Source organism: Solanum pennellii, chromosome 4 (genome assembly GCF_001406875.1).
Source record: "Solanum pennellii chromosome 4, SPENNV200".
Taxonomy (NCBI): Eukaryota; Viridiplantae; Streptophyta; class Magnoliopsida; order Solanales; family Solanaceae; genus Solanum; species Solanum pennellii.
In genome coordinates, this window is record NC_028640.1 from 69,029,815 (window position 1) to 69,042,799 (window position 12,985).

Here is a 12,985-nt window from a genome sequence, read left to right on the forward strand (position 1 = left end):
ATTTAGTCCTAGATTATAAATAACTTTAATAGATAAAATCTTATGAATAATTGGATTTTTCATTAAAAATAATGCAATCAAATCCTAAATGAGTTTTTATAAGTTAACTAAATAATTATAAAAATTAGAATTTTAAAATGACATGGCATGCCACAAAAGAAGTGTTTTGTAATGTTTAATAAATTGTGGGGAAAATGACGAATAGTTGAATAATATTCTAGTCCAAACAGATATAAAAGTAATTTAAACTTTGATAATTATTCCAGAAATTAGGGGTGTGTTTGGTACGAAGGAATTTTTTTTCCATAGAAAATGTATTTTCAGAAAATGTTTTTTTGGAAAAATAAGTGGATTTCTATGTTTGGTTGACGAGTAGAAAATATTTTTTAATATTTAGCTGGTGAATAAAAAATATTTTTCAGTAAATATCTTTTATTTTTAGCTTGAGACTAAAAAATTCTTTTTTGAAACAAAATTCTGATTAGAAAATCGACCCCAAAAAAGCGATAATTGATGTAGGATCCAATCACGACACCCAACTAGGACAAGACTCCGATGACCGTTTCAAAATTCTATCTTGAGGTTTGACCCAAGATCTAATTCAAGAAAAAAAATCAAAAATATTTTTAAAAAAAATTGACTGGATCGCTGGGGAGGTGGGTGGCTTAAAATTTTAAAATTTGAAATATCTTTCGAAAAACAATTTATTTTAAAAAAAAAAAAAAACTATTTGGGTAGGGGCTAGGGGGGATTGGCATAAAAGATGAAGATTTTTTTAATTTGAATTATTTCCCTAAAAACAATTTTTTCTTATAAAAATTTTCTGACATGAATGGCCTGGGTGGGTTTGGCTGGCGTAAAAATGAATAAATATTAAAATTCAAAATATTTTCTAAAAATAATTTATTTTTTTCAAAAATTAATTGACGGATATGGCTTGGGTTGGGAATGGTGGGGTGAGGGTGACCTAAAAATGATTTTCTTTTGAAACATTTCCCAAAATAATTAAAAAAAAATTGGTGGGGTGACGAGGGAGGGGGTGGCCTTGTTGTTGTTAGGGGGGGGGTGAAAATTTAAAAAATAAAATTGGGGGTGGGGGGTTAGGGAGTAGGGGCGGTTAGATTTGGGTTAGGTAAAAAAATACATTGAAATTTGATATATCTTTAGTAAATATCTTCTTTTTTTCTAAATGGATAGGGTACCAATAAAAAAAGTAAAGAATAAAGTAAAGTTTTGAATTTTTTTTTTTTAATTTTGAAATGGAAGTTATATTCTTTAAATTTGCAAAAAAAATAAATTAATTGAAAAATATTTTCAAATCTTTAAACTAATGAAACATTGAAAAATTGAACTCCAACCCAGACTGACACTGGTCAAGCCTATCTGCCTATTTGTTCAAACCAGATTTTACCGGTTCAAGATTTTGCATTGGTATTGAATAAAAATCTCATTGTTAATAGTGCAAATTTGGATACTTTTCCGTCTTAAATTATTTATTGTATTCTTATTTTACACGTCTCTTAATAGAACATTAATTAGGAGAAATTTATTATTATTTATCCTTAATTATGTTTTAAGATATGATAATAGTTACTCTATTGATGTGCCATAATTGAGATGTTTAGTCTTTATAACCAATAAATACAAATTATAAAATGAGAAATCATGATTATTTTGAATTAAGCTTATAAAATTACAGATTAATTTGAGATAACATATTTTTAAAAATCACCAACAAATAATTTGACGCAAGATGTCACATTGTAACCCATTGGCATTTCAGGACACTAACTAATTGGCTGCTAAAACAAGAAACCTTTGCTTCATAACATTTCAAGTAGACATAATTTTAAACAACTTAGCCTAATTGTTCCAAATTGAAGCTGCAAAATCTGGAAATTATCTTTGAGATTTCGTAATAAAATCCTTACATTAAGAATTTTGTTCTTGTCAATCAATCTTTTACCAAAAAATTTAGAACAGTTCCAATGTCAATCCCATGGAATAATATAAGAAAGCCATAATTACACAAACTATTTGTTCTCATGTAACAGAAGTATAGGCCATGAGATGTGCAGCCATCATCAAACCAGGACAATCAAAACAGAAAAAAATTCACAAGATTAACACACATGTTTCTTCTATTTCCTTGGGAGGTCTTTCAAAGCAGGTCGTTTGTCCGGCCTTAACGCAGTTAAAGTGCCGATATCTCCCTTAACATTTGGAGCATTTTCTTTCATGTCAGCTATCTGAGTTAGTTTGTTAGGGGTTCCATGTATCAGAATGCTTCTGGCATTCTTCTTTTTCACAGTGGAGTTCAAGTGCTTGGCAAATGATGTTTTAGCCACACCTGTTGCTGGGGTTAAAGCTACTTTCTTTTCAGCCAACTCGTCCTTTTTCTCAAATATCAGTTTATCTTCACCAGCAATGCCTAAATGACATGACAAATGCATAATTAGTATAGTCAAACCTAAATCTTAGAAATATATCAGACAAATTCAGCAGGTATCAGCCAGCCTTGTTTACCTTCCTCGGAAAAGCTAATGCTTTCATGAGATTTAGAAGGTGATAACACTGCTTCGGTTGATTCATGCTCCTTTTTATCAAAAGAATCATCTTGTTGCTTAGCTGCACTTGGCTTCTCTTTATCACTTCCACACTGAGGCTCTTCTGCAAATATTCCAGGCATGTCCATTTGTGTAGTGAGACCTGAATCGTTAACATTCATAGACGTGCTTTCATTTGATTCAAATATAACAAGTCTGTCCCCCTCAGCAGCAAGATCATCTTCCTTAGAAACATGTTGACATTCATTTGTGAAAGCAGTAAACCCCTCAGTGCTCGAACCATCATTTTCTATCGCATAATGTTCTGGAAACTGGAATTGCTCATCAGCAGGCAAAACTGTTGAATTGTTTTTTGCATATTCATCATCATTGAGGATATTATCTAGGAAAGTATTACTGATATTGCTCACTTCTAATTTTTGCACTTCATCTCCCTTAGTCTCTTCTACTGTGATGATAATTGGTTCCTGACTTCTTAATGCAGTGGATTCAGCATCAAATTCAAGAATTCCACTTTCTGAAATTCATTACTAAGTAAGCAGTTTTAAATTTTGGAGAAAAATATCAATAAAACAAAATAATTCAAGATAATTGAAAGTTAAAGATCACAAAATCTTCATAAAGTTGTCTCTTAGGATAAGAAATGGATACCCTGAGGTTACTAACCTCTATGTACAAATTTCATGCACAAAGAAAAATATTAACAAAACAAAACAATTCAAGATAACCTGAGGTTGCCACATTGTTGCTCATACAGACTTATTGAACTCACCAGCACTAACAGAAAAGCCATCGGTCTTGCTTGTGCTCTCCTGAGTTACGTTCTCAGTTTTGATGTCAGTTAAAAGAATGTTAGGTTTTTGGCAAATGGCATCACTTAAAGCACCACTTTTTGCTGCTTCATCAGTGTTAATTACTTCGTCTTCAATAGATTCTTGATATGGTACTGGATGATTGTCTTCCTTGCCCTCAGCCAGAGGATCATCTTCTGTGACTTCCCCTTCCTCATGCAAGGGCTCGAATGGACGGGCAGAACCAATTTCTGCATCATTCGCAGTCTAATATCAGGCTTATGCATCTATTTAGGGACCTTACAAAATAGAAACTGAGAAAAGTGTACGAGTAAAATCTTTATTTCCTCAATACTTTTAGGATTAGGAGCCAATCATTCTAAAGAACTACCGGATATCCAGTACTTCATTTGGTAATAATAATCCCGATAACACTGCCACATTTCTTAACCATCAAAACCATAATTCAGCGATGAGAAGGGTGTTTGGATGAGCTTATAAGCCAGTTAAATTGGGTTATAAGCAATTATTGGATTATCTACGTGTTTAATAAACACAAAAGTGTTTATAAGCCTTATGCAGTTGTGCTTCTAAACCATAAGCTATTTATCCCCAGCTTATAAGTTTCATCTTTCAAACACTACATTTGATCAAATATTTTAATATTTTATCCTTTTAATATTTTTCAAGTTCCTCTATATAGTGTTCCAAGAAAACTGATTCAAATGTTTCAAGCATCTGAAGACATAGTTTCTAATTCTTCCACCTGCAGTTCATTTAATCATTCCAAATTCACAATTGTACCATTCAAGAATTCATTATATTATATACTCAGACTTGCAAATTGATCACACACATCATCAAAAACAAATATTACCTTTCTGTGTCTCCAGTTCTGTCTGTATGGGAACATTGTCATCGTTTGTTTGAATCCAATGAAGTGTCTCTTCACTTGTATCATCAGTTATTGCATTTGAAAATTGACAATCACTGTGCTGTTCAAAATTTTGTTCTCGATTGTTAAGGAGCTTAACACCATCCAGATACTTGAAGATATCTTCCTCACAACCAGGACTTTCCTCAAACTGTAGTGGACGTGTACCTTTTGATGGTGTAGGAAACAGAGGCCCTCCTTTAAATTGCTCAATCTCTTTGGAGAAATGAGAGCTTTTTGTTCTATCAGAACCTCCACTAATAATCTCTACAGTAAGTGGTTCTCCAGCAAATTCAAGCCCTTGCTTAGGCTGCTTACCAGCCATTTCAGAAGCCCATGCAATCATTGCTGTCTTCAATTGACAACTAGAAGCTTCACCCAATCTGGAAGGGCTTACTTCTTTGATTGGGGTGGCAAACAGCAGTCTCAAGTGATCTTCAGTACTATCATCAAAAGCATCAGACGTTTTAATGTTCCCGAGACTGCTCTTATTGATCTCCGGCAACATTTGTTGTTCGGAAAATCCAATATCATCACATGTAGGCTCTGAAATAGGAGAAGCAATTCTGTTCGGACTGCTCTGATTGATCTCCGGCACCATTTGCTGTTCAGAAACCGATTCACTGAGATCTCTTTCCACTCCACTGCAAATATAAGGTTCCATTTCATGACTTAGGCTACAGTTCCCTTTGGTAGAAGTAGTCTCTTGGTGACTGCATTTCACAGAGACTGGTGATGCAAATGAAGTCCTTACTTGTTCCACTGTTACAATAGACACCCCTTAGCAAATCTTAGAAACCGAAAAGAAAAGAGGGCGGGAAAGAACTGAAAATCCAGCAGGAAGGCAGAAACCGGTTATTCAAAAGAGACCATGTCAAAAAAAGGAATTTCAGAACCAACCTTGCTTGTTCTCAAACAAACCCCTGACAGATTCACTTAAATTTACTTTTCCGCTTGAGCCAAGTCCTCTAGTGGTCATTGCTTCTCCACTCAATTGATTTTCAAAAAAGTAGTGCAGGTCTCCAACAGATTGTGAAACAACAGAGGGCGTAGCAAACAAACCTTTAAGATCTTCCCCCACTGCATCAAGAGTTGGACATGTTTATTAAGTTTTACAAAACAATTACCATTACCAGCAGATGATGCATCTGCATGTCAAAATATACTTACGAAGTGACAAGTGAATATGGTCAAAGTAAGAGAAAATTGATGGTTTAAAACGAAAAAGGGGCAAAAGAGATCTACTCGCTTGTTTATGAACAACCTAAATTTTAAAATCCTACAGCTTCAACTAAGAATATAAACTAAGCAATGCCTCGGAAATCATAATTGAGGAAGAAAGGCTAACCGTTCTCATTTTCATGGAAACTGTGTTGGTATTGACTGCTTGTCTCATTAATCGCAATACTAGTTGCTATATCTGCCTTGCTGCTTTTACCACCAAATGGTGTGGCAAACAATCTTTTCAGATACTCTCCTGTAACATAGTACAACGAGCTGTAAGTAACATATATTCTTCGGGGGAAAAGAAGAAGTCTAGGACTAACCTTGGCCATGTTCACCATAATCACAGACAGAATTTTGGAGACTTGATGTATCATTACCACTAATAGGAGAAACTGCAAAAAACATAAGGCAAAATTCCAAACAAAAATTTGATTTACAGCAATAAATTACATAAAGTAAAAATGTAACAAGAAGCACTTTCAGCTAACCTTGCCCCTCTCTGTTGAGGCCCTCCTCCCTTGAATCACCATCCAAAGAAGCTTTCTTTTCTTCTTTAGAATGTGAAACATAACCAGGAGTGGCAAACAACTTTTTTAACTCTTCGCCTGTTGCATCATAAAGGGTATAGAAATGAGCAATTGCAAAGAACAGGAGTAAGAAAACCTCAAAGCTACCTTGCTTAACTTCATCACAGTCCTCTGATGGAGTTACATGTAATGTGATGTTCTCATTTTCATGGAAACTATGCTGGCACTGACTGCTTGTCTCATTAATCACACTACTAGTTGCTATATCTACCTTGCTGCTTTTACCACCAAATGGTGTGGCAAACAATCTTTTCAGATACTCTCCTGTAACATAGGACAACGAGTTGTAAGTAACATATACTCTTCGGGGAAGAAGAAGTCTAGGACTAACCTTGGCCATGTTCACCACAATAACCGACAGAATTTTGGAGACTTGATGTATCATTACCACTAATAGGAGAAACTGCAAAAAACACAAGGCAAATTTCCGAAATTTTTTTTGATTTACAGCAATAATTACAAAAAGTAAACATGTAACAAGAAGCACTTTCAGCTAACCTTGCCCCTCTCTGTTGAGACCCTCGTCCGTTGAATCACCATCCAAAGAAGCTTTCTTTTCTTCTTTAGAATGTGAAACATAACCAGGAGTGGCAAACAAAATTTTTAACTCTTCACCTGTTGCATCATATAAAGGGTACAGAAATGAGCAAATCGCAAAGAACAGGAGTAAGAAAACCTCAAAGCTACCTTGCTTCTCATCATCACAGTCCTCTGATGGAGTTACATGTAATGTGATGTTCTCATTTTCATGGAAACTGTGCTGGCACTGACTGCTTGTCTCATTAATCGCACTACTAGTTGCTATATCTACCTTGCTGCATTTACTACCAAATGGTGTGGCAAACAATCTTTTCAGATACTCTCCTGTAACATAGCATAACGAGCTGTAAGTAACATATACTCTTCAGGGAAGACGGAGAAGTCTAGGACTAACCTTGGCCATGTTCACCACAGTCTCGCAAAGAACTAAGGAGATTTGATGTATCATTACCACTAATAGGAGAAACTGCAGAAGTCACAAGGCAAAATGCCGTACAAAAATTTGATTTACAGCAATAAATTACAAAAAATAAAAATGTAACAAGAAGCACTTTGCAGCTAACCTTGCCCCTCTCTGTTGAGATCCTCGTCCCTTGAATCACCAGCCAAAAAAGCTTTCTTTTCTTTAGAATGTGAAACATAACCAGGAGTGGCAAACAAAATTTTTAACTCTTCGCCTGTTGCATCAAAAAGGGTATAGAAATGAGCAAATTGCAAAGAACAGGATGTAAGAAAACCTCAAAACTACCTTGCTTCTCTTCATCACAGTCCTCTAATGGAGTTACATGTAATGTGATGCCATCACCAAGAATACCACGTTCTGCAACTAAAAGAGATGATCAATGTATTATAAAGTTCATAGAATCGGTAAGTAATGAAAAAATGTTGCTTACCTTGAAGATCTAGAACTGTTTTTATGGGACTTGAAATGGTTTTCTCGGGAGCAGCCACCTCCAAGTTTCCACATTCTTCTGCATGAATTTCATCTTGACTTGTGAAGGTGGGTGCATCTAGATCATAATTAGCTTCCACTAGATCAGATTCAGCGTCTGATTGTTCCACAGGACCAGATTCAGCTTCTGCTTCAGAAATTTTGCATTCCATCTCATTGCTATGATTGAAAGCACCTAGATTGTCCAACAAAACATTACTAGACAACCCCGCATCCAACTCTTTAGCATAGTCCATTGCAGTTAGCTCTTGTTCACCATAATTCACACCAACAGAAACAATACATCGAGTCGCTGATGATTCTTTAAAACCAGAATCAAGCTTATCTTCCATATTAACACTCTGGTTTACTGAACAGCTATCAAGAACTTCCTTAGATGATCCTGAGTCAAATTCTTCTGCAGTATCTGCTGCAATGGAACCATGCTCCAGTTTGTCAGAAGTTATGTCATTTGGAACTGCATCATCAGCGAAAACAGAACTAGGACATAGGCCTTTGCTTCCAGGCTCCTGTTCACCATAAGTTACCCCCTCCATAACAATACATCCAGTCTCTGATTGTTCTTTCAAGCCAGCATTATCTGCCTCAACTGTTCCATGCTCCTGTTTGTCAGATATTATGTCATTTGGAACTGCATCATCAGCCAAAGCAGAACCAGGACATATGACTTTGCTTGCAGGCTCATGTTCATCATGACTTACTCCTTCAGTAACAACACATCCAGTCTCTGATTGTTCTTTAAAGCCAGAATCAAGGTTTTCTTCCATATTTTCACTCTGGCTTGGTGAACAATTATCAAGAATTTCATCAGACAATCCTTCCACATTATGTGCTGCTATTGAACCATGCTCCTGTTTGTCAGAAGTTATTTCATTTGGAACAGCATCATCAGCCAAAATTGGACTAGGACATAGATCTTTGCCTGCAGGCGCCTCATGATCACACTGCAAAAGTTCCTCAACTAGGTTCTGCTTGGGTGTAGCTGCAAATGCGAAATAATGAATTAGCACTCTTCAAAAAAAAAAAAAAAGAAACATAATGTTGACTTATTACTAGATAAACTAACCATTGGAGTTGAATGAATCACTGAATGGTTCAGATATGGAATTATTTTCAGATGGGGAAGCATTTGCATCTACAAGTGGTCCTTCCTCAATCAATCTGTCAGCTAGGGGGCTTGACTCAGCAGCTGCATCATCCTTAGTTCCAGAATCAAGGATCTCTTCCATATTATTACTCTGGCTTAGTGAACAATTATCAAAAACATCATTAGATAATCCTGTAACAAATTCTTCTACATTATCTACTACTGTTGCACCAGGCTCCTGTTTGTCAAAAGTTAGGTCATTTGGAACTGCATCATCAGCCAAAACAGAACCAGGACATAGGCCTTTGCTTGCAGGCTGCTCCTCATGGTCAGACTGCAAAAGCTCCTTAAGTAGGTTTTCCTCAGGTCTAGCTGAAAATACGAAATAATGAATTAGCACTCTTCACAAGACAATGCATAATATTAACCTAAGTCCAGATACACTAACCGTCAGAGATGAATGGATCACTGAATGGAAGAGATTTCGATGCAGATTTATTTTCAGATAGAGAAGAGTTTGCATCTACAAGAGGTCCTTCTTCAGTTAATTTGTCAGCTAGGATGCTCGACTCAGCAGTTGTGTCATCCTTGGTGCCAGCGAGAACTATATTGACATCATCTGGGACAGCATCTAGCTCATTCAGAGATGATCTTGAGAAGCTCATTGTACCTCCTGACCCTGAGATATTACAATCTTTATTGTCAGGTTCTCTGACTATTTCCATGTCCTCAGGCATGAGTACTTCTACTTCCACATTTGATCTTTTAAGTCGACCCTGCTGCTTCTTCCCTGCAGTACTTGTCTTTTTAACAACTGATGCCTTGACACTTGCCTTTGAACTACTTATGGACTGTTTCGCTGAGTCTAAATCTTGAAGGGTGAACTTGTTGGTAGAATCTTTATCTTGAACAGCGCAATTTCTCTTTGTCAGCTGATTCTCACCCTTTTCCTTCTTATCATCTGACACTGCTGCAAGAGTATGCCTAGAAGCACTCCTTCCAGATCGTCTCCTCTCTTCTTTTACCACAGAAGTTTCTTCTTGCACTGATCTGTCCAATATCTTGGTGTCTACATTTGCATTAGCAACATTCCTTCTAGACAATCTCCTCTCTTCTAATTTATTTTCAGCAATATCATGTTTAGCAAGTACAGGATCTTCCATTTGTTTAGCAAGCCTTTTAGACCGCTTTGAAATCTTCTGGGGTTCTTCTTTTGTCCTTTTACTTCCAATCTCACCATCATTAGCATTTAAGGTTTTTTTCTCCTTTAAAACCACAACTTCATCACTTCTTAATTTCTCCAGAGAAGGAACAACAGATTTACGCCTATTACTTCTGACAGGAACTTCTCCAGTTTGAAGAACCACTTCAAGAGTCCCTTGAGATTCAGTTGGTCTACCTATTTTATTTTCAGCAATATCATCTTTGGCCAATACTGAATCTTCCACTTGTGTAGCAAGCCTTTTTGACCGCTTCAATGCTTTCTGGGGTTCTTCTGTGACTTTTTGCCTTAGCTCATCATCATTAACAGTCAAGAAATTTCTTTTCTCCTTCTTGGCCGCAACTTCATCACCTCTCAATTTCTCCAAAGGCAAAACAGATTTGCGCCTATCACTTCTTCTAGGAGGAACTTCTACAGGTTCTTCAAGTTGAAGAACCACTTCATGTTTCCCCTTCGATTCAACAATTTTGGTTCCACTTTCCGATGTTGAAGCTTGTACAGTCGAGCTAGACTGATTTCTAGTCCTACCCCCAGTAACCATCTTTTCTTTAGTAATATCATCACTCAACCTTGATCCCTTATCCTTATTAGCTATCCTTCCAGACCTCTTCAAAGCCTTTTCGGGTGCCTCCACTACACTATTCTGCCGAGACCCTCTTGTGATTACTCTGGCTTCATCTTTGACAGCTTCAACTGAAGATTCAACAAATTCAGTACAAAGCTGTTCCTCACTTGTCTCAATGGCTTTCCTGCCCCTAGTCCGGTTCCTTTTGTTACTGAGATTATCCTCAACTGGTTTCAAGTTCCGAGACCTTGTAACCCGAGCTGGCTTCTCCACGACCTCCTCCCTTACTTCTGCATCAACCTCACTTTGAACAGGCAAGGTCTGATTATGAGTCATAGATTTCCTTCTTGTTACTCTTTTCGGCTCCTTGGCTTTTGTTTCGGACTTTGTGCACTCATCCATGTGACCACCACTAATGAATGTCACTTTCTTGTCCCTCTTCTCTTCCCTACCAATTGCCTTTTCACTTTCATCCATCTTCGGCTCCTCTTGAGAATCCTCTACACTCTCTTTAGCATTTTTTCGACTTCTTACTCTTCTACTCATCCGTACACCATCATTTGCTCCCTCATTTTCTTCCCTCTTTTCCAGTATAGTACCTACTTCCTTGTTCTTCAATGTTCTTTTTGTGGTCACTCCAACTTCATCCTTACTCTTATTCACTGAAATTACACTATCTTTCACCTGCCTTGTCCTTCCCTTTTTCTCAGTAACACCATCTTCTATATTCACTCCCTGCGACCTAGTAACCCTAACTGGACTATCCAAAATGCCTACTTTTAACCCATCACTCCTAACATTCAAATTGTTCTTGTACAACATTGTATTCCGCCTCCCTCCCCTTTTCACTTGAGCCGATCTCGTAAACTCAATAACTTCATTATCAGGACTAAACTTCACTTTCTTTACCTTCCTATTAACAGCGTCAGACTCATTCTCATCCAACATCTTTAAACATGATCGCCCTCGAGTTAAGGGTTTTTCATCATTTACCTAAACATTAACGACAAATTTAACCAAAAAGACAGAAATTTTCTAGAAACCCAGAAAATAAATGAAGAAATTAAGATTACTCATTACCTTGAGTAGTGAAGAAAGCTTGTTGGCCATTTCTAAATTGGTTAAATTTGCAGGAATTCCATGTTCTTTGCATAATGCTTGTAGTTGTTTCCTTTTCATATTTTCAAAATCCATCTCTGCAATTTTTTATCCAACAATCAGAAAAAATGGAAAAGGAGGAATCAAAGTAAAAAAAAATTGGCAGGAAGATCATACCTGAGATAGAGAATTTTGGTTTTCGTTGTGAAAAATTTGAAATTTGGGGCACTGTTTGAATTTAATTGAAGGATAAGGGTTTGAAATTTGAATTTGAGGGATTTCCCGCTTCTTAACGAACCCGACCCGATCACGTGCAGGAAAGCGTGCTTGGGAATTTTCCGATGGAGCGTAAAAAATAAAGGAGCTTTCTTTTTTTTATTTTTAAATTTTTAATTCGACTTTTATATTTTGTTTGGATGGTTTTTAAATTTATTGTCAGGTAATGATAAAAATATTCACTTTATGTTACGGATTGATTTGATTTGATTATGTTTTTATCTTAATATTTTTTTTTATTTTATTTTTATTTAGTACTTATTAATTTTTATTTTATATTTTTTACATTACATTACTTTATTTTCGTTTAGGTTTATTATACAATTATAAATATATGATATTTTATAATGATAAAAATATACGATCAATTAAAATAATAAAATATAATATATATAATATAATAAAATATATTATGAGACAATACGTAATAACGGACTTGTAAAGTAAAGTTGAGATTGGTGTGCCTTTAATCAAATTTAATAAATTTGGGGATCCAAAGCGTTCTTTTTCATGACGATCCGAACCTTGTGTCTCTTATCCAATCTTATCCGTCTAACTTCCTTTAATCCAACCGCCATACACAGCTCTAACCATGCACCGCATATTTATTTTAATTATTGTTTAAATTTTATTATATTTGTATCATTTAAAATTATTTTTTGATATGAACATTTCCTTATTTTAACATTTTTTTATTTTATTTTTATTTATTATATTTAAATTTCACTTGTTCAATAATACTTATGCACTATTGACTTGATATATGAATAAAGAAATATTAAGTAATAGAGGTAATTTTGTCAAATCACTTATAAAAAATAATTCATTTGAAAAACATGGTAAATTTCATATCAGTTTTATAAATTACAAAAATATTGTTGGACATCCTAAAATAGTATAGTGAATAATTATTGTTCATAAAGAGAATAATCATATTTTATTTTTAATCCTATCTTTTCATAGTAATTATATCGTGTATCTTACTTTTTCTTTTTGTAAGTTTATATTTAAATTATAAATTTTAATTGCGTCGATTGAATGATTAAAAAAAATTAATGCGAACTCGAGACTCCTTTAAACAATCATCTTCATTAGACGAAAGTTGGGAAATGATTTGAACTAGATATATAGTCATACTA

At 35.4% G+C, this 12,985-nt stretch overlaps 1 protein-coding gene across 8 annotated transcripts; it reads right to left on the minus strand.

Moving 5' to 3' along the window:
• Positions 1-1,891: 1,891 nt before the first annotated feature.
• Positions 1,892-11,858, minus strand: LOC107017675. 8 transcript variants are annotated; one of them, XM_015217883.2, is made up of 20 exons: positions 11,748-11,858; positions 11,553-11,668; positions 9,134-11,465; positions 8,665-9,057; positions 7,540-8,580; positions 7,395-7,466; positions 7,210-7,323; positions 7,041-7,112; positions 6,794-6,970; positions 6,605-6,721; positions 6,438-6,509; positions 6,194-6,370; positions 6,008-6,124; positions 5,840-5,911; positions 5,641-5,769; positions 5,193-5,372; positions 4,236-5,054; positions 3,340-3,609; positions 2,527-3,084; positions 1,892-2,431 (listed from the first exon to the last, which is right to left on the minus strand). In XM_015217883.2, exons 2-20 carry the CDS (start codon positions 11,664-11,666, stop codon positions 2,142-2,144), a joined length of 7,116 nt encoding a protein of 2,371 aa, XP_015073369.1. In that variant the 5' UTR covers positions 11,667-11,668; positions 11,748-11,858; the 3' UTR covers positions 1,892-2,141. The 8 variants fall into 8 exon arrangements, with proteins under 8 accessions (XP_015073369.1, XP_015073368.1, XP_027772019.1 ...); XM_015217882.2 differs by having other exon boundaries at positions 7,395-7,472; XM_027916218.1 differs by lacking the exons at positions 6,605-6,721; positions 6,794-6,970; positions 7,041-7,112 and having other exon boundaries at positions 7,395-7,472.
• Positions 11,859-12,985: the final 1,127 nt, after the last annotated feature.